Source organism: Alligator mississippiensis, chromosome 3 (genome assembly GCF_030867095.1).
Source record: "Alligator mississippiensis isolate rAllMis1 chromosome 3, rAllMis1, whole genome shotgun sequence".
Classification (NCBI taxonomy): domain Eukaryota; kingdom Metazoa; phylum Chordata; order Crocodylia; family Alligatoridae; genus Alligator; species Alligator mississippiensis.
This window is the reverse complement of record NC_081826.1, coordinates 261,305,783-261,329,027: the sequence shown is the minus strand read 5'-3', so window position 1 is coordinate 261,329,027 and position 23,245 is coordinate 261,305,783. Positions and strand designations below refer to the sequence as shown.

Here is a 23,245-nt window from a genome sequence, read left to right as displayed (position 1 = left end):
CTCACTGTAGCCTGGTCTAGGACAGTACTCTCCAACTTAACTAAGAGGATTTCATGGGAAACAGTATCAAAGGCTTTGCTGAAATCTAGGTAGATGATGTCCACCTCTTGTCCCATGTCCAGGTGGCTAGTCACCTGATCATAAAAGGACACCAAGTTAGGCACTACCTTCCCTCTACAAAGCCATGCTGGTTGCTTCTCAGTACCCCACCAGATGCAAGTTTGTGGGTCATGTCCTCCTTGACAATTTTTTCAAAGATCTTCCCGAGGACCATAATCAGACTGACCAGTCTGTAGTTGGCAGGGTCATCTCTCTTTCCCTTCTTAAAGTTGGATATCACGCTCACCTGCTTCCAGTTGTTAGGGACAACTCCTGCGTTCCACAATTCCCTGAACAGCCTCTCCAGAGGCACCGCTATGAGCTTGGCCAGCTCTTTCAGCATTCTCAGGTGAAGGTCATATGAACCAGCCAACTTGAAAGCATCCAATTGATCTAAGAGTATCTTCACCTGTTCTGGACTGATTTTATGAGAACTACTATCGTTGCCGTTAATCTGCCTGCCCCACTGCTGCCGCTGCTGCTGCTCTCTGGGTGGGCTCAGTCCAGCGAAAAGTAGCAACCCAGATCAGGCAGTGTGAGTAGCCACAGGTTGTCAGGGGGAGAGATCTGGGGACAGGGGGGAACCCTGAGGAACAGGGAGGGGAGCCTGAGGAAAGAATCCAAGAATGCGGGGAGGGGTACAATTCTTACCTTTCAGTCCTCCATGCCCCCCCCCCCCCCCCCACACACACACACACCCCCCTTGGCTGGCTTGAAGTATGACTGCTCCAAACTCGAGCTAGCACTGACACTCATCAACATTTGTGCAGCTCACAGTGTAAGGTGTAACAAGGCCCTAACTTTCTTCTTAATTAGTTCTTCATTCTTAACTGGTCTGAATTAGTAAATGTATAAGGTGGCAGTCTGTCCTGCTTTCTGCCTAGCTTTCTTCTGTTATCTTTGAAGTGATATAAGTACACAGACATTTTTAGAAAAAAATGTTAAAATTAGAATTGTTTCATGAATTGGTAAAGTTGGAGGACAATACAAGAACCTGGGTATGGTAGCTAGATACGTACATAGTATGTTAATGCAGTCTAAATGATGAAATTAGACATGCAGCCTTCATTAGCCCAAAGTAAAATAACTGAAATTTCCACATGATGCTATCATAAGAGAGGCAAGACCTTGCACATGGTAACTGCATCAGTGCAGAGTTATAGGATTGTAAGGATTCTTATACAATGACTTTAGCATATGGTGTATGGTGGCTGGGGTGGAGAATATTTAATAGTAATAGCAGTCTTTGCAAGAAGTCTATAACATGGGGTGGGGCTCTTTATCAGTTTGTCTCCCTACTTTCACTTCTGGCAGTTAGTCTCAACTAGCTCTCTCTTTCTTGATGACTAGTGATATGCTTAATCTAGATGTCCCATGACTGTCTGATGGTGTCAGATACCATGAGGTGCCTCAGCAATTTGGAGTAGCACCAGGGTATTCTACAGGCTTTCAGCACGAGCTTGTTGCTTAGGTTCCAACAATCAGTGGCTGTGCTACCTAAGTGGCCAAGGCATCATGATACGATCCATATGCCAGGAGATAGTCCTCTTCCACAAGTGGAGTATTCGCCAACACACTACACCTGTGGCAATGTATCTCCCAGGAAAAGAGAATGCCCAGGTATATTTAAGTAGGAGGATCAGATCCTAGGACAAATGGGCTCTGTTCAGGGTTGTTCAGCAGGGCAGGAAACTTAGTATGTTAATCTCTTCTGATCTAGCAAGTCAGCCAGGTGTTTTCATTGAAGCTCTGAAACTTGTTCCCTACCTTAGTTCAAAGTAACACAGATATAATAAACTTTCCACCTATTTGCTTGGCCTCTTGGGAAGGAGAAGGATGTGAGGGTAACATGACTTTTTGGGTGGAGTGATGTATTCTTTCAATTTACTGTTATTTTCAAGTTAATTCAGGTAGTTGGGTTTGGGTTTTGGCATGCTGCTGAGTGGTTATTCTATATTTATATTATTATTATTTAAAAAAACTGTGATATGCCTAATGTTAGGGATAGTCTTCATTTGTGTGTTAAATCAAAATTACGAAGTAAATATGCTGAAGCACAGAGATGAAAGATCTGATCAATAAAGTATCTTTTCCTAGAAAACAATTCACAGTTAGCAGGTTGTGTTTTATGCTCATTATTGTATAGTTACTAATGTTGACATTAGAATTGCTACTATCTTAGCTATCCTCTCTTTCAATATAAGATAGAATTAAAAAACAGAGAAGTAAAATTGGAATTTACTGGCAGTAATGACTATAAAACCAAAATATTTTGAGAGAGTAATTTAAAGGTTTCTATTGAATGGTTTCCTTTTTGCCATCTAATGACCCATTTGTTTTGCTGACTGGAGTGGCAGGATGCTAGCTTTTGATTGGCTCAGTGATGTCTGATGCACTGAGGCCGGCCAAAAATACAGGCTATATCTGTTTGATTAACTCATTTCTTCTCCAGGGAAAATTCTTACTGCAGTCAGTGCTAACATTTTAAAGTGAAATTCTGGTTTACATAAGTTAGTTCCTCTAGTTTGTACACAGTTGTTACTGTGGCAAAAATCCCAGTGAACTCTTAAATATTTCTGACAAAGCAAGGTACTAAAGTCAAACTCCTTCTGACAGAGCAATTAGACTGCATAACTTTTACATGGGGCTGTTATTTAAAAAAAAAAATTGCCAGTGTACTGAATGAAAGCATTTTCCTTCTGTCTTCAGACAAGTGTCTACTTTTGGTTCTCAGAAAAATGTATTTCTAAGAATAATGCAAGCAATATGGCATTCTTTATATACTGATGCTAGTGAGCAGTTTTGCTGCAGGAAGAAGCAAGCAGAACTTAGCCCATAAAATCTAGATTTCCTGTTTAATTATCCAGCACAGTGTTGTAAGATGCCATGGCCATTCCAGAATCAGAGAAAAGCTGAAATCTATTATGATATATTTTCACCTACAGTACTTCATCTATATTACAAACAGAGTTAGTCATGTATTCTTTTAAGCATCTACTTCCCTCATACAGTGTTTGCAAGTACATTTTAAAATGACTCTGTTTAAACCGCATCTATCACTAGGTGTTATACAGAATAAAATTCTTGACAGAAGAGTTTTTTAAAAATACTTATTGTATAGCAACCACACTTCCATATATACTTTTTCTAACACCTAATCTCTCCATCAGTATCATTACACCTTTTATTGTGAGATTATGAAAACTATGTCCCTTCTAAGATCTATAGCAGTGCCTCCGTGGGTGCATCAACACATGAATTTAATGCTCCTGAATAAACTTCAGTACAGTTTGTGCCAGAGTTTAATGCTCCAGAGCACCACATTTACACATGCACCCAGGACTGCAGCACATTGAGGTGAGTCTGAGCAGCCCTGGTTGGCAAGGGAACCGGGAAATCAGCCTGTCAGCCCAGAGTTGCTCCAGCCTGGCCCAACTTGCTGCAGAGGGGCCGGCTGTGACAAGATGGTGCTTCAGTGCAGAACTAGCCAGCAGGCAGCCCCCACACTAAAGCGCCATCAACTTCTACACACCTGCACTAAATAATGCTGCCGCAAGATAGTACTTGTGTTTACAAGTACTATTCTATGGCAGCGTTCATTAGTTCACTGCCGCCTAATAGGGCTGCACGTGTGGACACTGAGACCTTACTGCAGAGCTAATTAGTTGACTGTAGTAAACGTCTCATGTAGGCACACCCAGTTACAAGAATAGTCTGCTCTTGAAAACCAAAAAGCAGACTTTTTCACATGCTTAATCTGGCGTTGTGCATTCAATTAAAATATATTGTTCTAATTTATGCCATCGAGGCACAATAATGGATTAAAGCCATGTTTGTTCCCCTCCTCTCCAGATTTAGGCCAACATACCTTGGCTGGTTTGGAAAATCTGGGCCTATTTTAGGTCTGTCTTGCTGAAGTCATTGATTTACCAAGTTACCTTTAAAAAGGATTTGCCAAAATATTTCCTTGATTGCTATAGACCCCTTAGACCCCTTTAAAGAATAAATCAGTGCCAGAGATTTGTATTAGAAACATATTGGATAGAAGGGGATTTCTTTTCTGTTTGGCACAAAATAAAATATTTATTTGGGTCTGTGAATCGCCATTAAACTGGTAAAAACAATAATAATAACATGCATTAAATTATTTTCTTTTCCATTTCCCATACATACTGCCAGAGTGTGATCAAGACCTTTCTCAGGCAATTGTTGTCTGACAGCTGAATATTTAGGAGACTACATATGATCAAAATAGTTCTTCTGTTGAAGTTATGGCATCTATTACTAATGCTTCTAGTACTTTTGTATGCCAGAGAAATGTAGCTTTTTTTCCTCCATATCTAAATTTATTCAAGCCAAGCATTTAGGCTTGGATTTGGCGGCTACTTCACTTAACGCATTCAGAGATTATCCATTCTTTCCTTTTGGGATATCTAGCATTGCATTTATAGCCTAGAAGCCTTAAGATTTGTTTATTGCTAAGCAAGCAAAGTATGAAGAAATTATCTTTTTCAATCTATTGTAGCCTAACTTAAGCTTTTCAGGTATTGGGCTCCTTTTTTGCCTACATAAAACTGTAGCGTGTATAGTCACAGGGTTTTATGAGCAAAGTTAAGGGGAAGGATGTCTAAATAAAATGTTGAACATTAAGTTGTGAAAATCAGAATAGAGTATACTTTAACTTGTATGTGACTTTTATTTGAAGGACTCCCCCCCTGCCTCCTCCCCAGCCCTTACACAAAATGATATAATATTACACATTCGGTTGTATTTTTTTGGGAAGGTGATTTGTTGTCTTCTGAAGTATTGAGTATTGTATAGGCTATTGCCAGAGACAGGATGCTAAACTAGATAGATCATTAATTTGTTATGTTATAGCACTCTTTATTTTTTTTATAGTAAATACCATGTAAATGTTATCTACATCAGTACATTGTCTGAGACAACTTCTGGAATTTATGTTATATAGTGTTCCATACCAAACTGCTCCACTAGCGTGTGCTGGCTGTTTAAAGGACCCAGCTTCTTTCATCAAACTACTTAACATACTTTAGTAATGGAGAATGGGGAAATCATTAAATATATATGTGAACATTCCAACCAAGGTATACTCTGGTCTGATCAGAAAGAACATAGAATATCTGAATTTAGCATAGTAATATATAACAGTTAGCTGAGATTATATCAGTATCATCTTATTTTTACATGTTGGTGATTCTGATGCTGTTACAAAACCAAAACAATTGTATTTTCCCTCAAGTATTATCAGGTCTTTTTCCTGGATCAGTTCCACAACACATTACTCACAGCTTTTATCTTATGAGACAAATAATACTTAACCATCATGCTAAGTATGAATAAAAAAATCCACCTCAACAAACCCCACTGCATAAGTATTTACAAGCAAATCATCAACCTTTCCTTTGCAAGCAAGCAAATATTTCATTTTAACCTGGAGATGATATATCTAATTAAACTATTCCAAACTTTCCATGATAATTTTACATTAATATTTTGTTGTGAAAACTGAGAATTCATTATACTTGATGAAAACATTTAAAGTGAATATCAAGTTAAGAACTCCTGCAAAATACTTCTTCAGTAAGGTCTTAACCAGTTTATACTGCAGGATGAGACTAAGGAGAAAATATTTTTTAAAACTCATTGTTTAAGGTCATTCCTTGACTCCTTGGAGGAACAGTAATTTGCTGGTATAAAAGTATTTTTTCCACCAGTATCAATTCCAGCAATTGGTGTTATGACCCTTGTCAGGTAATGTCTGGTATAATACCTGCTGGGTTTTTGGTTGTAGCTGTGTTGGTCTAAGGATATAGGCAGGCAAAGTTCTTTGAGTAGATGTGATACTTTTATTAGACCAAATAAAATATCACATCTACTTAAAGAACCTTGCCTGGAATAATACCTGTGAATTTTGCTAACTCTCCAAACCATGATGACTACAGATGTGGAGGCTGAAGAAAGTACCTGACAGCAAAAAATAGACGTCCCAGTATCTGAGTCTTTACCACCAAATAATGATGAACTTGGCAAAGGTGGTGATGTCTCAGCCACCTACACACTGGAGCTGGATGCTTCCAGGAACTAATGAAGAAATGGGACTATACCATTTGTTCACCTACCTATGACTGCAACACAAAGCCTCAGACTATGCAACACTTGCTGCAATGTCCACTGCTTGAAGGCACATGTATAATGAAAGATCTCACAAAACACAGTAATCTAGAGGTACACTGATATATTGGTCCATATTGGATCAGCACTGATAAAAGGAAAATTAACATTATTAGCAATCAGCTTCTTTTGGCCGATGTAGCCGATAATGTCACTGTTAAATGCTGCGTGCATACGTGCACGTGCAGCATGCACACAGCCATGAATGCGGCCCAGCAGCTTAGAGAGCAGCATCCAGCTGGTAAGTCTGTGGGGGAAAGGGGCCTGGAGGGGGCAGATCAAGCATCCCCACAGTGAAGGAGAAAATGGGCTTGGGGCAGGTACTGCCCGGCCAGGGCGGGCTGTGGAGTGGACCCACAGGCAGCTCATCTGGCAGAGGGGACTACAAGGGTGATTCCCTGCCACTGTGCATACCCCTAGGGGAGGCATGAGTGGCATGTGCTCCCCGGATCTGTGTGCAGCGTAAGGACAGGATGCCCACTGTGGGTTTGACGCCAGGGGCTGCGCCGGCCTCTTCCCAGCAGGGGTGGGGGTTGGGCTTGGGGCAGGTGGCACCAGCACTGGGTGGGGGGCTACATGGTGAGCTACAGCCACCCCAAAATTCACCATAGCCACCCCTCCCAGCCGTGCCGCTGCCTGCCCAGCCCACGCCCTCCCCAAGCCCAGTCACCCTCCCCACTGGGAAGAGGTTAGCCCAGTGACAGGGAGCCACCCCCTGGAAAAGGCGCCCACAGCTCTGTCCTGCACCTAGCTCCATCCCACCCTGGCTGGGCAGCACCTGCCCCAGTCCCATTCACTCTCTTGCCATGGGGGCCTTGACCTGCACCCCCACCAGCAAAGGGTAATTATAAATGGATCCATGTCAGGATGACAGGTAGCTTTGAGTGGAGTCCCACAGGGGCCTGTCCTGGCCCGGTGCTTGCTGTTCAACATGTTTATTAATAATTTGGTTCTGGCCTAGAAAGCTACTTGAGTAACTTTGGAGATGACACAAAACTGGGAAGGATTGCGAACACATTATAGGATGGGAGTACAATTCAGAAGGACCTCACCAGATTGGAAAACTGGGTTGGAACTAGCAAAATACAGTTCAGTGCTGACAAATTTAGGGTGCTACACCTCATGAAGAATAATAAAAAATACAAATTACAAGATGGATGAAACAGGACTGCATAGCAGCACTGCAGAGAAGAATCTTGGAGTCTTGGTAGATCACAGCCTCAGTATGAGTCTAGAGTGTAATGCAGCTGCTCAAAAGATGAATGCAGTTTTACAATGCATTAATAAATGTAGTAGGTGTAAGACATGATAGGTAATAATGCCTCTTTATTCAGCACTGATTAGGCCTTATCTAGAATATTGTGTGTCATTTTTGGTTCTACATTATTAAAAGGATATGGAGAAGTTAGATAGGGTCCAGAGATAGGTGACAAAAATTAAAGTGGGCTGGGTAAGCTAATCATGCGAGAAGTTGAAGGAGCCAGGCATGTTGAGCTTGTGGAAAAAACACTTAAGGGACATGATAGCAGTCTTCAAATACCTGAAGGACTATCATAAAGAAGGAAAATACCTTTTTTCTCTTGCTTCAAAGAGTAGGACTTCAGAGTGGCTTGAAGTTGCAGCAAAGTAAGTTTAGATTGGGTATCAGGAGAAACTTCACTGTTAGAACAGTGAGGCAGTGGAATAGACTGTGTAGGAAAGTTGTGTACTCTTCAGCATTGGAAGTATTCAAGAAGAAGTTGGACAGCCACTGATCAGGGATGATCAAGGCGTAGCTATGCCTATGTTCTACTGAGGGTATTTCCCATTCTTCTGGGCTTTGATAGTTGCTGCATGGGGCCAGGAGGAATTTTTTCCCCTTCTGATGCTATGGGTGTCTGTAACAACTGGGGCTCCTGGGGCCAGTCCAGACGTTGGCCTGCCCACTTGTCTGGGACAAACTGCCCGCCTGCCACGCCTTCAATGTATAATTATGTTGTTTTCAGGCGGGAGGCTGCCCATTTAATTACCTTGATGCCAAGGGTGTTTACATGGCTCCGAAACTCCCCTTATACTGGTGTCCCATGCCTCACAGCTGGCATCCATATATATCATTACACCCCGGCCCCTTAGCTGGGCTGTCACTTTGGCTCACCCAGCCTTGAAATCCCTGTGCCCCACACTAGGCCCTCAGTCATACTACCCACACTGGGGCCTCAATTCATACCAGCTTGGGGCTCCCAGCCCCTCACTTTCTCTCGGGCTCCCTGCCCTGCTCTGGACCCTCTTGGTCCCCCACGCCCCCATATTGGGGCCTCATCCCACGCTCCTGGAGCTTCAATATCTAGCTCCTTCTGGGGTTCTCAATCTCACCCCCCACTTGGATCCTCAACACCAAGCTCCTTCGTGAGTCTCAGCCCCCACATAGTGGACCTGGGCCCTGTCTCAGGCCTGCTTCCCATGGCCTGGACCCTGCCTCAGGCTCCATACAGTGGGCCTTGGCCCTGTGCTTTTCTGTCAGGGTGTGCTCCCCTAGCTTTTCCCCTCCATGGGGTCACACGCAAGGCAGCAAGGGGCTGAAGTTTTCTGGTGCCCCATATTTGCCCTTCACTGGGGAGCACAGGTGTGGCATTTCCTGGAAGCTGCCCTGCCACAAGCAGCCCCACCACACCATCCAACCCCAGTAAGGTGTAGTTTTAGGTCATGCCCCAGGACCAGCAATCCCCATAGTTCCTGCCCTAGAATCTCTACCATCCCCATAGTTCCTGCCCTGGACCTCCACGATGTTTGGGGAGCAGCCAGCTGGGTGATGTTGCTCCTTCAGTCCTCTGCAGCAACTGCTCACTCTGCTCTGGGGCCTAGCCTTACACCCAGGCTCCCAGCACAATCGGGCAGCCTCCTGCTTAACCTGTGACCACCTGATTGGGCCTGCTTCCACCTGCAGGCTGTTTACTGCCTGCTCAAACCCTTTTGAGTGACAGGTACAACCTGTGCTCTGTCACAGTATCAGAGTTGTCTTTTTTCTTTTAAGCCTCCTTAGAGGTATTGGGTGTTGGATTTTGACTGGGATGTACCACTGCTCCTGCTGGGACTTAAACCTGGAGGTTTCTGGCTGGACGGTCTTGCCTCTTGGTTCTGGGTCAGACTGATCACCACACTTGGGGTCAGGAAGGAATTTTACCTCATAGTCAGTTTGGTATGGACTTCAGGGATGTTTTACTTTCCTCTGCAGCAGGGTTTGTGGCCCTCTTCCTGGGATCCCTTGAGCATACATTGATTTAACCAGTTTAGATAAAGATACACTTAAAAAGCTTCTGTAAAACCTGGAAATCTTAGGCTGCTGACAGATGTTAAGTTAAAGGTGCAATGGGATATGAGGTGCAGTTGTTGGGATTGGATATAATATAGAACATTTTTGGTTTATTTAAATGGTGCGTTACATTTAACATGCAGCTGAGGGCCAGAAGCTGTGGAGAAGGGGGGAAGCCAAAGGGCTTTCCCCACTGGGGTCCTTAATCCCAGCAGTGGCTGAGCTGCCCAGCACAGGGAAGAGGCTCCCAGCAGGCATAGCAGAGACTTCCCTTCAGTGGTGGTTTTAAACCCCTCACTGAGCAGCTCTGGCTGGCTGGGTCCAGGACCACAGTGGGGGCTGGAACTGGCCCCATTGTGGTCCCCTGCGTGCATGGACAGTCAGCTGTTTGGGCACCAGTTTTCAACTTGCCAGTGCATGTAGAATCAGTATCATGATCATGGATGGGCTCCTCTTGCACTAGCAAGTGTGTTGCAGTTGGGATCTAATCCCTGCACACAAAATTGTGCATTCTCCCTTGCACGTGTGGTGTGGCAGGAGGTGCAGTTACTGGGATCAGATCCCATTGCACCTTTAAATGAACGTCCATCAGCGGCCTAAGATTTCCATGTTTTACAGAAGTCCATTAGCAAGTGTATATTTATCTAAACTGATTAAATTATTATGACATTGTAAAGTTATTGCTGATTCAATATGGTAATGATGTAAAAGTTGCTAACATATACCAGAAACATCTACCAATTAGGATCTATTTTTGTTAATTAGGTTCATTTTTAAAAGTCCAGATGTGCAAATTATGTATTTTATCAATATGACTAAAAATGTAATGATTTTATTTTTAAATTCCCTTTCAGTACATGGTATGATAATCCTCTCAGTGCAGTCATCAGTTTTAATTCTGTCTCAGCATTAATACCATAGTCTGGATGGTCAGAAAAGTGCACTGCTCAACATTATGAATGATGTTTTTCTGGCTGACCCAAGATGTGTTAGTCATCATGACTGTTATTCAGAACACTGAATTTCCATGAATTATCAACCATCATGATATTCAGTCAGTCATTAGCAATTCAGTAGAATAATTAATTAGCTATTAGTAAAATGTAATTTCATTTTTAAAGCTGAGTGAAACAGGTAGAAGGTTATGATAGAGCCCCAAAAGATTGAAGAACATAGAGAGTCTGGTGATAAAATGAGAGAGCACAACAAAGGAACATGCAGAAGTGAAAATAAGTACAGTTAAACAAAATGGACAAAGTCAGTAAATGGTGAGGTCACACACTGAATTATATGACAGTTCATAATTAGTGGAGACTTATGGAAATGAGATGCCAGTAAACTATGTCCATGTTGGACTAGAACATGATAGAGGGAAAGGCCTGAGTGCTGCCAGGAGTGGAATGGGGCTTTCATAGCTAGTTTGGAACAGTTTGTAGTGGTTGGATGAGGGAAAACCAACAGGTCTCAGCATAGGAGTAATTCATGGGCACACCAGTTTTCACAATACTGGTGTTTCACATGAATTAAAAAAACTATATGTGAACAGATATACTTAGATGGAGTTCAGGTCTAGAAGTCTGTCAGGTACTTACATGATGATCACCATTTCTCCAGAATCTGAGCACCTCTCAAGTGCTTAAGGAACAAAACAATCTCTCTTCCTTCACAGCCCATAGAGAATAATAGCATGATTATTTTAAGGAGCAGATTGTTTGGGTAATGTCTGTGTTAAGTGTGCTACTAAAATAAAAGACAGAGCATCAAGCCCTAAACAGAGAGCTAGATACTATTTGAGATATGCCAGATGGAAAATGGTTAAGGAGCTCTTATAGAGGAGCACTGTGCTGCAAAGAGCACTAATGATGACTGTAGGCTTAGAAGCAGGAGACATTTATCACCCGTACCAGTAAAGTGTTCTTTGAAAAATTGTTCTGTTGTTATGGCACAGAATCCACCAGTCCTCACTGGAGTGGGAGCATTTGGAGCAGCTTCCAGAGGCTAGTTCTTGGCTGCAGCATATCAGCTCAGAAGGAAGGCACAAGAAATTTAGTTTTGTTAATTTATCTGGTTGGTTTTTTAAAACCTTCCTGGTTTTTCACATTTTTTGCCATTCTGTTTTCCTTGATTCCTGTTCTTTTCCTTGATTTGAATGTTCTTGTTTTCAATTTTCATTCTTTTACCTTTTTGCATCTAACATTTTTTTTCCCTTTTTATTCTCCATTATTTGCATTTTGGTCAGCTTCTTTTCTCTTGTTTTTATTACGCATTTATATCCTTTTTTATTATTTACCTTTCTTCCTCTATTTGTTTTTCTTTTTGTCTCTTCTTTCTCTCATCTGTCTCTTGTTCCTGTGCCACCCAGTACGCTGCTGGAAATGGAGAGTGCCAGCAAGTTCATTCATCCAGAACAGCTCGCTTTTTTTTTCCCTAGGGAGAGAATCCTTTTTTTCTTTACTTTGATCTTTGGACTCACTCATCTGTTTCTGTCTGTCCATCTGTTCATATGAACTACAGTTCTAGCCACTGTCTCCATATCATAAGAATGAAGAGAAGAAATTGATTCACTCTGTTGTTCATACCTGTACTTTTTTTTAATATGCTGATATTCACAGGAAGGTTTTTATTACAAATATCTAGGAAAAACACCCAGATATTATTGTTACACTTTTGTTGATATAAAATAACTTCAGTAGTTTTAGAAAAGAAAGTGGCACACTGCTTTCAAATCCTGTTGGATCAAAGGAACAGAAACAGAAGTAGTTAAGGCTTATTTTAGGTGCTATCTAAAAATTATACAGTAAAAGTTAAACAACATTTAATTTTTTTACAGTTATTTTCAAAAGTACATGTAAACACTGTTCAGGAAGGGAAAACCCCAACTATTTTCTCGTTTAACTAGGGGTGCACTGATAGAGATTTTTGGAGTCGATACTGATAACCAATTTTTAAGGAGGCATATTGGCCAATAATGATCCAATTTCTGATACCAGCCCAGCAGCTTGGAGAGCTGCATGCAGCTGGTACATCTGGTGTGGTGGAAGGGAAGGGGCTGGGGGGCAGATCAAGGCCCCTGCAGGGAGGGAGGAGTGGGGCTGGGGCAAGCGCTGCTAGGGCAGGTGTGGAATGGAGCAGCAGATCAGTCAGTCTCACCTCCATCCTTGGTGTCAGTCTCACCTCCATCTTTGGTAAAGTCTTTGAAAAAATTATCAAGGCTCACATTTGTGAGAGCCCGGCAGGGCAAATTATGCTGAGGGGAAACCAGCATGGGTTTGTGGCGGGCAGATCGTGCCTGACCAACCTAGTCTCTTTCTATGACCAGGTTACGAAACGCCTGGACACAGGAGGAGGGGTGGATGTCGTATACTTAGACTTCAGGAAGGCCTTCGATACGGTATCCCACCCCATACTGGTGAACAAGTTAAGAGGCTGTGACGTGGATGACTACACAGTCCGGTGGGTGGCGAATTGGCTAGAGGGCCGCACCCAGAGAGTCGTGGTGGATGGGTCGGTCTTGACCTGGAAGGGTGTGGGCAGTGGGGTCCTGCAGGGCTCGGTCCTTGGACCGATACTCTTTAATGTCTTCGTCAGTGACTTGGACGAGGGAGTCAAATGCACCCTGTCCAAGTTTGCAGATGACACAAAGCTATGGGGAGAAGTGGACACGCCGGAGGGCAGGGAACAGCTGCAGGCAGACCTGGATAGGTTAGACAAGTGGGCAGAAACCAACAGGATGCAGTTCAACAAGGAGAAATGCAAAGTGCTGCACCTAGGGAGGAAAAATGTCCAGCACACCTACAGCCTAGGGAATGACCTGCTGGGTGGCACAGAGGTGGAAAGGGATCTTGGAGTCCTAGTGGACTCCAAGATGAACATGAGCTGGCAGTGTGACGAAGCCATCAAAAAAGCCAATGGCACTTTATCGTGCATCAGCAGATGCATGATGAATAGGTCCAAGGAGGTGATACTTCCCCTCTATCGGGCGCTGGTCAGACCGCAGTTGGAGTTCTGCGTGCAATTCTGGGCGCCACACTTCAAGAAGGATGCGGATAACCTGGAGAGGGTCCAGAGAAGGGCAACTCGTATGGTCAAGGGCCTGCAGACCAAGCCCTACGAGGAGAGACTAGAGAAACTAGACCTTTTCAGCCTCCGCAAGAGAAGGTTGAGAGGCGACCTTGTGGCTGCCTTTAAGTTCATCACGGGGGCACAGAAGGGAATTGGTGAGTATTTATTCACCAAGGCGCCCCCGGGGGTTACAAGAAACAATGGAGAGCAGATTTAGATTGGACATTAGGAAGAACTTCTTCACAGTTCGAGTGGCCAAGGTCTGGAACGGGCTCCCAAGGGAGGTGGTGCTCTCCCCTACCCTGGGGGTCTTCAAGAGGAGGTTAGACGAGCATCTAGCTGGGGTCATCTAGACTGAGCACTCTTTCCTGCTTATGCAGGGGGTCGGACTCGATGATCTATTGAGGTCCCTTCCGACCCTAACATCTATGAATCTATGAATCATCCGGAGGGCATGGGGGGGGGGGTGGCTCCAGTCTCCATGTGCCACTCATCCAGGAGCTGCTGGTCCAGTGTTCACCCGCTCATCCGGCAGCTCCCGTCGCTACATCCGCTACTAGTCTGGGAGGGTGTAGGGGGGAGCGAATGTCCCCAGCTCTTCGCAAGGCAGGGTGAGCTGGGAAAAGCCTTGCACAGATCCAGTGGCACACATCTCCCTCTGCACCCCCCATGCCCTCCCGGACTAGCGGTGGGAGCAGCGGCGGGAACCGCAGGACAAGCAGGGGGGTACTGGACCAGTGGCTCCCAGACGAGCTGCGTGCAGCGGTGGGAGCTGCCCTCACCCCCGCACTCCCCAGGTGAGCCACAGCTCCCACCCCGGCTGGTCATCACTTGCCTCAGTCCCTGCCCCATCCCCAGCCCCAGTCCTCTCTCACCCTGGGGACCTTGATCTCGCCCCCCACACCTCTTCCTTCCCCCCTTCCCTTCCACCACACCAGACTTAGCAGCTGCACACAGCTCTCCAAACTGCCAGGCTGTGCTTCTCACTGCCTAGGTGTTGTGCTGTGGCTGAGCGCAGGCACAGGTGTTTATCAGCCAAATTATCGGCCACATCAGGCCAATTTCCAATACATCAATTTTCTTTATATTGGTGCCAATCTGATATTGGGCCAATGTATCAGTGCACCTCTACTTTTAACCTGATTAACACAATGAACTGAGACTTTCCTATTTTGGTATTTATGGCAGTTTGATTCTGTAACTTCATTTGATCAGAATGTGAAAGTTGTATGTAAGTTTTATATGAGTTCTCAGAGTGTCTCTGTTTATAAGTATTAAGAGTATGTGATCTAATTAAAGGTCTGAGAGTACTCCACTTACTTTCATCAGGATCAGGTTAACTCTCCAGGTAAATGCTAGCACAGTCCTAAATCCTGTTTCACTTAACATACCTAAGTGGCACATATGAAGCTGCACAACTGTACACAGGGTTGGATTCTATTTCCCCTTGTGGCAAATAGAATTACCTTGCGTGTGTATCTGTCAGAAGTAAAATAGAGGGGCGGAGGGCAGACTCTCATCTTTTAGCTTAAGTGGTTAAGCCACTTGCCCAGGAAGAAGAAGCCCCACATTCCAGGTGCCAGTCTTCTAGAGGTGATTTTAACCTAAATTTCTTGTTTTCCTGCAGTGTTCTAATCACCAGTCCATAGAGATTTTTCCACTCCTCCTCTTGCCCCCTGCTATTTGCATTTAATAATAAAATAAATAAACAGTACTAGGCAAGTTCCTGCCTCATTGGGAGAAAGGGCCCAAGCTAAAATCTAGGGTCCCTTTCCTCCCAGGCAGCAGCCACTTCACTGCACCACATACCCATTGCCTTGTCATTTACTTCCTAGCCCAACATAACTCCTTGGCTGTCCAGTGTGCCAGCTTCAAAAGGGGGACTTACAACTCTGGTGCCCTTAGCCCTGACATTATTAAGTGGTTTCTGCCTGACTAAAACGTTTGGAGTTATCCAGCCTTACATGCATACCTGACTGATTCTGTATCCCTGCACAGTTGCTTGGCTGGAGTACATGGGCAGTTGCTGAATGGCAAACTGTGTTTAAGTGCAAAAAACGGCAGTTACCCACTATGCATAGTTATATATAAAACTATATATCTACACACACTAACCAATTGCCTGTCAGGAATGACCAAGGCGGGGAAGTGGGTGCGCTGGGACGGAGCACCACCACCCCACACTGCTGCCGTCTCCCAGGAACAGTGTGGGGGAAGCTTGCCCCATCAGCCCCTTTGGCCAGCACCCCATGCCACCACCTTCAGGGAGTAGGGGAGGGGGGAACAGACGAGGCCAGTGCTGCTGGCCTCATCCCCCTACTCCAGCTGCTCTGGCCCCACTTCATGGTGGCACTCTACTGCGCCACCACCTCCTGTCTGGAACGGTATTGGAGCACTCTGATTGGTTGTTTCAGACGACGAATCAGAGTGCAAATAAAGCATTACGGACAGACAGACTAAGGCTTTTATAATATTAGAATATATATATACACCAGCTATATACATGCCACTTGGGCACATAAAGCAAAATAGAATTTAGTCATAAATTGCTGTATGGTGGCCTATCAAAACCCATAGCCAGGCAAGTTACTACAAGAGCTAATAAAACAGCAACATGACAGAATCTCTGGAATGGAACATTTGGGCAAACTTTGCAAATTTGATTGGTTAAATTACTTATGTCAGTTAACTAGATTCCCCAGTTATCAGTGCTCCTGAGCACCCACTGCTGCTACTAAAGTCAATAAAAGTGGTTGGTGTTGAGCACTTCTGAAAACCTGTCCGTTTCTTTAAATGCTGCCCCCATCCCCTGCCACTTGCCCTCCCACTCCTGCCTTCCTCTTCCCCAGGTTCCTTCATGCTGATTCCTTTACCACTCCCTAGCTCAGCAGAGCCAGAGAGCAGGACAGGACCCAGCACATAGCCAGGGAGCAGTGAAGGAATCAGCATGGAGCCAGGGAGCAGTGCAGGGTGCAATGCTGACTGCAGGTACTGTATTTTTACTTACTACTCGATTCTAAGATGAGGCTTCCTTTTCTCCAGGGGGGAGAACCTTGTCTTGGAATCAAGTAAATATGGTATAAATTGCTTAATCTGTTGCTAAAAACTCCTACAAAAGATCTGACTTGTTTCACCCTAGAGACGCAGAGGAAACCAAACTGGTGTATGGTTGTATGCGTCATAGTATAGAACAAACTGTCAGCCATTGGTGTTAAGCACCAATTGCACAGTAGGATTCTTCTGGTTTCATTCTGTGTGATGAAAACATGGAATCACACATCAGCACAGTGACTGCACATAGACAGATTAACTGGGCAACCTACTGTTACTCCAAAATCAGTAGGCTTTGCAGACTAAACAAGGGAAATGTCTGTTTTACAACATGCCTGTTTCTGGAAACTGGGTACTTAACTAGACATTGTTGGGACGATATGTAGTGGTATCATCATTTATCCAAAAAGCCACAGTTTATAAGCCCAGTACAAAACCATAAATAATACTCTGAAAGCCTTCACTGAATTGTCATGCTGTCATTAGGGAGTCTGTATTCTAAGTCCTATGAAAATTCCATGATTCTATGATGTGGTAACATTTTAAAGAACAGTATTCTTATCTTAATGTTTAATAACTGAGAACAAAATAACTATGCAGTAAGCGTGTCAACTGAAAGAAATGACTTTGATATCTCCACTTTGAAAAACTGTTTTTTTATGATTAGACTCATAGTGTTCATCTACCTATGTAGGCACGTGTGATTGCAGCAGCTCAAATAGCAGTGGCACAAATTTGTGCCAGAGATTTGTGCCTCAGCACAGGTGCCTAAACATGCACTTTGGTGTGGGGCAAATTGTGCCACTTGGGGCAAGCTGACTCTGCCTAGCTCCTCCCAGATCTGCTGCCAGGTGGAGCTGAAGGCTGGGGCTAGCATCAGTATTAAAAATTGTCTTGGCAAGCAGCTCAGAGCTACTTGCTCTCAGGAGCTTTTGAGGCCCAGCAAGTTGACATATGGGGACACTAGCCCCCTGTGCCAGCTGGACTGCTACAGCAGTCCTGACCTAAAGTGGCCCTTCATTCTCTATCCACTGCAGCAGGGTCTGACAGTGGGGGCTGCTGCCTGGCTGTGACCTGCTGCCACCTGAGACAGCATCCGCCCCCTTGAACCTGCAGCCTCATATCTACATGCCTGCCAGACCTGGATGGGACTGCTTGGCTGCCTAGCTGTAGCATGGGCAGTGCAGCAGAGCCATCTGCACCTCTGGGCCAGCTGCCAGTGGGCTGTGAGTGCACAGTTGGCCTTCATGTGGCACTGTTGCCATGTGTGCCCCTGCCCTGCCATCTCGGCAGCTATCACCTGGAAGATGTGCTCATTGTGGTGGCCCACTTTGAACTGTTAAAGCATGTCCTCTTAGCCCCAAATGGCCAGGAGATCAGCAACTTTGTTTACCCTCCAGCTGGGTTCCCAATGCTAGCCCTGGGCAGGCTCCTCTGCCTGGGTCCCACCACTTGCCTCACTAGCAGTAATCCTGGTGTTCACTGTTTAAAAAATTGCAAATTCTGTCTTTAAAATACCCCAAATCCATGTTCTTCCACAATTAAACAAAAATGCCACTATATATGAGAAAGAGAGAAAGAAATATCAGTTGAGCAATGTTTTATTGATATATTTACAATTTTAAAGCTATTTGGAAGCCTTCCAGTGCCTCTATCATCATAATAAAATACATTCTGAATATCTGTATGTTTTGGTGTTTGCTTTTGTTTTTTTCTCATAGAAAAATCAGAGCTTTCCCTGACCTCTTTACTAACCAGGATGTGGGGACAGCTGCCCCTGCAGTCGCAGCTCCTGCCAGCAGGTCCCATTCTGTCTGGCAGCTGGGCTCACAGGGTGTGAGATGTGGGAGGGATGTTGGGTTTGTAGGAGGGAGGGAGGAATTAGTGTGGGGAGTTGGGGTTCTTGGGTGTGTGATGGGTGGGTATAGAGGGGATGTGAGGTGTGGGGGTGTAGGGTTTGTGGGTGGGTGTATGATATTTGTGGGTGGGGGATTTGAGGGGGGGCTGCCATACACCCACCCCCTGCAGTGCACAGCCCCCAGTGCTGGTAGCAGCAGCCAGCTGGGCCATCAGGGCCATGGCCTGCTGCAGGCATAGCCCCACAGCGACGCTGCACTGCCTGACCCAGGGTTGTCAAATGGTGAACGGAGCCAGCCCAGACCAGACTGCCCTGCTAGCACACACCTTTGAGCAGGACCGGGATAGCTCAAGGCACGTGTTAGCAGGGTAGGCGTGTGTGGGGTGGTCCTCCCACAAAATCCACAACCCCCACCACACCCATTCGCACACCTCACACTCCCCCCACACCCACCCACACACCCCCAGAAACCACACAGTCCTCACCCCCACATTTCTAGTTACCTGGGACAGCACCTGGGTCCAGGTCCAGGTCACCACTGCAGCCTTGCCCCGCTTGTATATCCAGGTGACCACTGCAGCCCCACCCCACTCGTATTTGCCCCAGCATACGAGGCAGTGTGCTGGGGCAGCAGGGGCATTAGGCAGCCATAGAGATGCTCTAGCCAGATGCCAGAGCATCTCTCTGGAGGACAGCCTCAGGTTACTTCAGGGCATACTCCAGGAGCCATTTTTTTTCACCATGGTTTTCTTTTCATGCTTTCTAGTATCAAATTTAGAGTCCGTGCTGCAAATATGCAGTGTGGGAAACCTTTTTTTTTGTTCTTAGCATGCCTCTTGCAGCATCTCAAACTGCTTTGAGATGCCATAACAGGCACGTGCACACTCATCTGGACGTGCCCATAATGGGCAATCATGAGTCAAATAGGGTAAATTGTGCTATTCTGCATTTTAGATATGACTAAAATAAATTATAGGGTTATTGGTGTGTACAGGGTTATAAGCTCCTAGGTCTTTATATATTGGAAACAACTATAACAAATATGCATGTGTATTCTCACCGGACATTGTAAAATGTAGGCATGCTTTCAGTTCACTACAATCAGTGATTTATGGACACACACAGGTCAGGAGTTTATTGTGCTGAACATAGCAGTTTTGTTTTAAAGGAAGTCTAAAGCATGTTGAATCCAAATGGATGAAACATTTTGTAAGTTACTGGCTTATAGTTTTCTTATTTAATAGAAAGTGAAATTATAGGTAGTTGTAGAATAGCAATCCTTATAAGAATGCGGTAGCTTAGGCAATACCTTCCTTTTCCCTTCTTGGATTTGGATTTTGCTTCATGGCTCCTTAAGTCTGGGTGCTGGTATTTTGTGCAAGCTTGGAAAGACTACAGTACTACATCCTGTGATGAAACGCCCATATTGATTGTGACTGTTCAGGCTTTCTCATCTTTTCCAAGTTCCAACAGGGTGCCTACATATCATTAAATTAAAACAATATAAACATGTTTAGAATGGTACAGCTTGCAAAAGTAAGGACTTAGTAGGGTATGTAAAACAGACATAAAGAGGAAACGGATCATAATTATATATTTCAGAGTTAAGAGGACATATTTCAGATTTAAGAGGACTTGTTTGCTAGGTCCATTTACACATTGAAAGATCCCCATGGCAAATACAACTGGTCACCTTTCTTGTGGAAGTTTTCCAATTTGAAGTTTGGACAAGGTTTTTGTTGGTGGGTTTTTTGTTTTGTTGTGGTTTTTTTGACAGGGGAGTTATGAATTCAAAAGTAGCAGGTTTATAGAAAAACTCTCTTCTGAATGGGGTGAAGTAGAATTTAATGGAGTGGATTTTCCATCTAAAATATTACAGCTGTGGTAAAAAGTGTTAATCCTGTAGGCATGCTCAAGCATATAAAATCAAACCACATCCAGTTCAGCATGTTGTAATATGGAACGGTATCTGACTTGTCAGTAAAGATCTTTGTTTTACAACTAGTAAACTTGTCATAAGCGTTCACGTTTTGTTTTCTCTTTGGTGATTCCCCCGTCCCTCTTCCAGTGGAGGAAAACAACACAACTTCCCTTTAGGATTTTATTTGGCTAGCATAAAACTCCATGATTTGTGACAGCTTCCATATTAATTCCAGCTTCGGTGACACCTACTAATAAGGCTAGAGTTGATCAACTCCAGGCCTTCTTTCCACAGAGTACAGCCAACAAGGTACTTATGACTAGAACATGTTGGTATTTTCAGACCGCTGGGAATTTGGTGAAATAAAGAAATATTAGTATAGTTAACATTTCTAATCATCATCAGAAAGAAAAAGTTGGCTTGAAGAGTAGAATGAGATTTCAGTGTGGTATTCTAAGAATAACAAAGCATGTTCAATTTAAAGTAGAACAGTAGGACTGATGCATTCCCTGTGTCTACTGTAGCAGTTTTCAGTATAAGCCCATTTTTACTTCTGTAACTCTGCTGACCAAAGCCATTAAAGGAAGTCTAAAGTGACTAATAGAAAAGCTTAAGACACTTTCCCAATTCATGGGAAAATTATTTTTAATTCATCTGGGAAGACATGGAAAGTAGAAACAAAGCAAAAAGGCTCAATACTAGAAGTGAAACCCAATAGAACAAACAACAGCTGTATTCTTTGGGTATCTTCTCTTTAAAAGGTTAACATATTAACATACAATACAAAGTACAAGAAAGCGAATTTTTTTTTAGATGTTATTGGTCACCACATCTTTTTGAGGATTTTGTCATTTCAGGTTCTCGAACTCCAGCTCTTGCACTCAGGAAATCTGAACTGTGGTTTTGTTTGCTTTCTAGGATGGCACATGTGCTTCAGTTTGAGGACAGAAGCAGAAAAGTGAAAGATGCAAGTATGCAGGATGAAGACACTTTTGAAATCTATGATCCTCGGAATCCCGTAAATAAGAGGAGAAGAGAGGAAAGCAAAAAGATAATGAAAGAAAAAAAGGAAAGGAGATGAAATGAATGTAAAGCTGTCCAGAGCTGCCTTGGAAAATGACTGCAGTACAGGATTGGCCCTTTAGTAGCTGTAGTTCCTAAAAATATCACTCAACAAGTGTGAAAAGGAATTTCTCAAGAACCTAGTGTCTAATTCTGAAACAGCTTTCTTATTTGTTTTCTAAATTGTGCAGTGAAGTAAGCAAGTGATCTCTGTGCATTATGTAGGCTCTCCTTTGACCATTTTTAGAATATGTTTAAGGTCTACAATTTAATTACTATACATTGATAACATGTGGATAATATGTATATATATATTGTAATGATAAGGTATATTTTGTTTGCTGTTTGCAACCATATTTACCAAAATAAAGAATTTTTCCCCATTCTTCAATTAGTCCTATGTACAGCCTTTTAAGATTGAAATGATAGAATTTAAATTTAAAATGACCTATTTTCTGATTAGGGAGTTTTTGATAGGCATATAAATATTTGAACATGATTAGTAATTCTTCAATAACATTGTGCCACTCAGAAGATAATTTTATAAAATTCCAGACTTCCAGGACAAATTTTTAAAAGTTCCCAACTCTTTTTGAAAAAAAACCTCAAAATGTAACTTTACATTATAGTTGCATTTTCTTTGTCTTAAGGTATATATCCAAAAATATTTGGAAAATAGAGTTAAAATACAGATTTGGGAATGTTATTTCACTAGACTTACAGAATTTTCAAAACTAAATTAAAATAGCAATTATTGAGGGGAGAGAAAGGGGGGAAAGGGCAATAATTGAAAACATGTACTTTTACTCCCAGAATGAGAACTGGTATTTCAAGTGTCCTGTATCTGGTTTCATTTTGATTACTGGTTTGTTTGTTTATGTTTGTTTATTAATATAAATATTAAAATACAGACATTGCAACCCAAATTTGAGTCTTACTATTAAAAATGTCACATATAAATGTTACAGCCTTATATATTCTCCAAGTTAATCAGTGTAACATCATCTGAAAGTGTCAGGGGAAGCTAAGAAGTTAAATAACCATTCATTGAACATAATTTCACAAAACTTAAAAGTTGTATAAACAGAAATCCAATCCAAAATTCCTGGCAATATTGTATTTCTGATTGTGCCAGCGCACAAGCTAAACATACTCATAACAAACAGTTGAAAATTCAGCTAAGAGGGACACACTAGATCAAGGTCATTAAAAAGTGTGAGTAGACGAGTGTTTTCTTGATGTTGTTTTTAGAACAAGTTCAGTAAAGTATGGTGTCCTTATCAAACTGCCACTACCAACTTTCTTGATAGGGTCTGACGTGTGAGGTACATAAGCCTGTCTTGGTGTGTTAATATGGTCCAAATGGCAGAGGTTAGATTAATGCAGAATATCACTTAAATGTGCTGTGTAATCTCTGAGATAAAGGAAAAAAACCCTGGAGGTGTGAAATGAGTTTCTGTAACAGGCTGCTAATGTTCTCCTCTTGGTTTGAGTGAATTATATTGAATCATGGTTTTGAAGTGTTAAGAGGGCTATATTCTTAAATGTTGCCATTCACAAAAAAGTGAGTCAAAGTTCCTTGTTACAGAATCTGAAGCAGAATTAACATAAGGTTGGGTTTTTTTGCTGGGTGTCTATTTCTTGCTAGAAAGCTGGGAACAGAATTCTATCAATAGTCATCTACCTAAGTCACCATCACTTTATTATTTTC

At 43.2% G+C, this 23,245-nt stretch overlaps 1 protein-coding gene across 1 annotated transcript in view; it reads left to right on the top strand.

The window, feature by feature from the left end:
- CWC27 (CWC27 spliceosome associated cyclophilin) overlaps nt 1–22,460 on the top strand; it is a 216,239-nt gene extending 193,779 nt beyond the window's left edge. Inside the window, exon 14 of the mRNA XM_019495888.2 lies at nt 21,391–22,460. Coding sequence (XP_019351433.1) covers nt 21,391–21,553 — 163 coding nt within the window. The 3' untranslated portion in view covers nt 21,554–22,460. The remainder of the gene's footprint in view (nt 1–21,390) is intronic.
- Nucleotides 22,461–23,245: the final 785 nt, after the last annotated feature.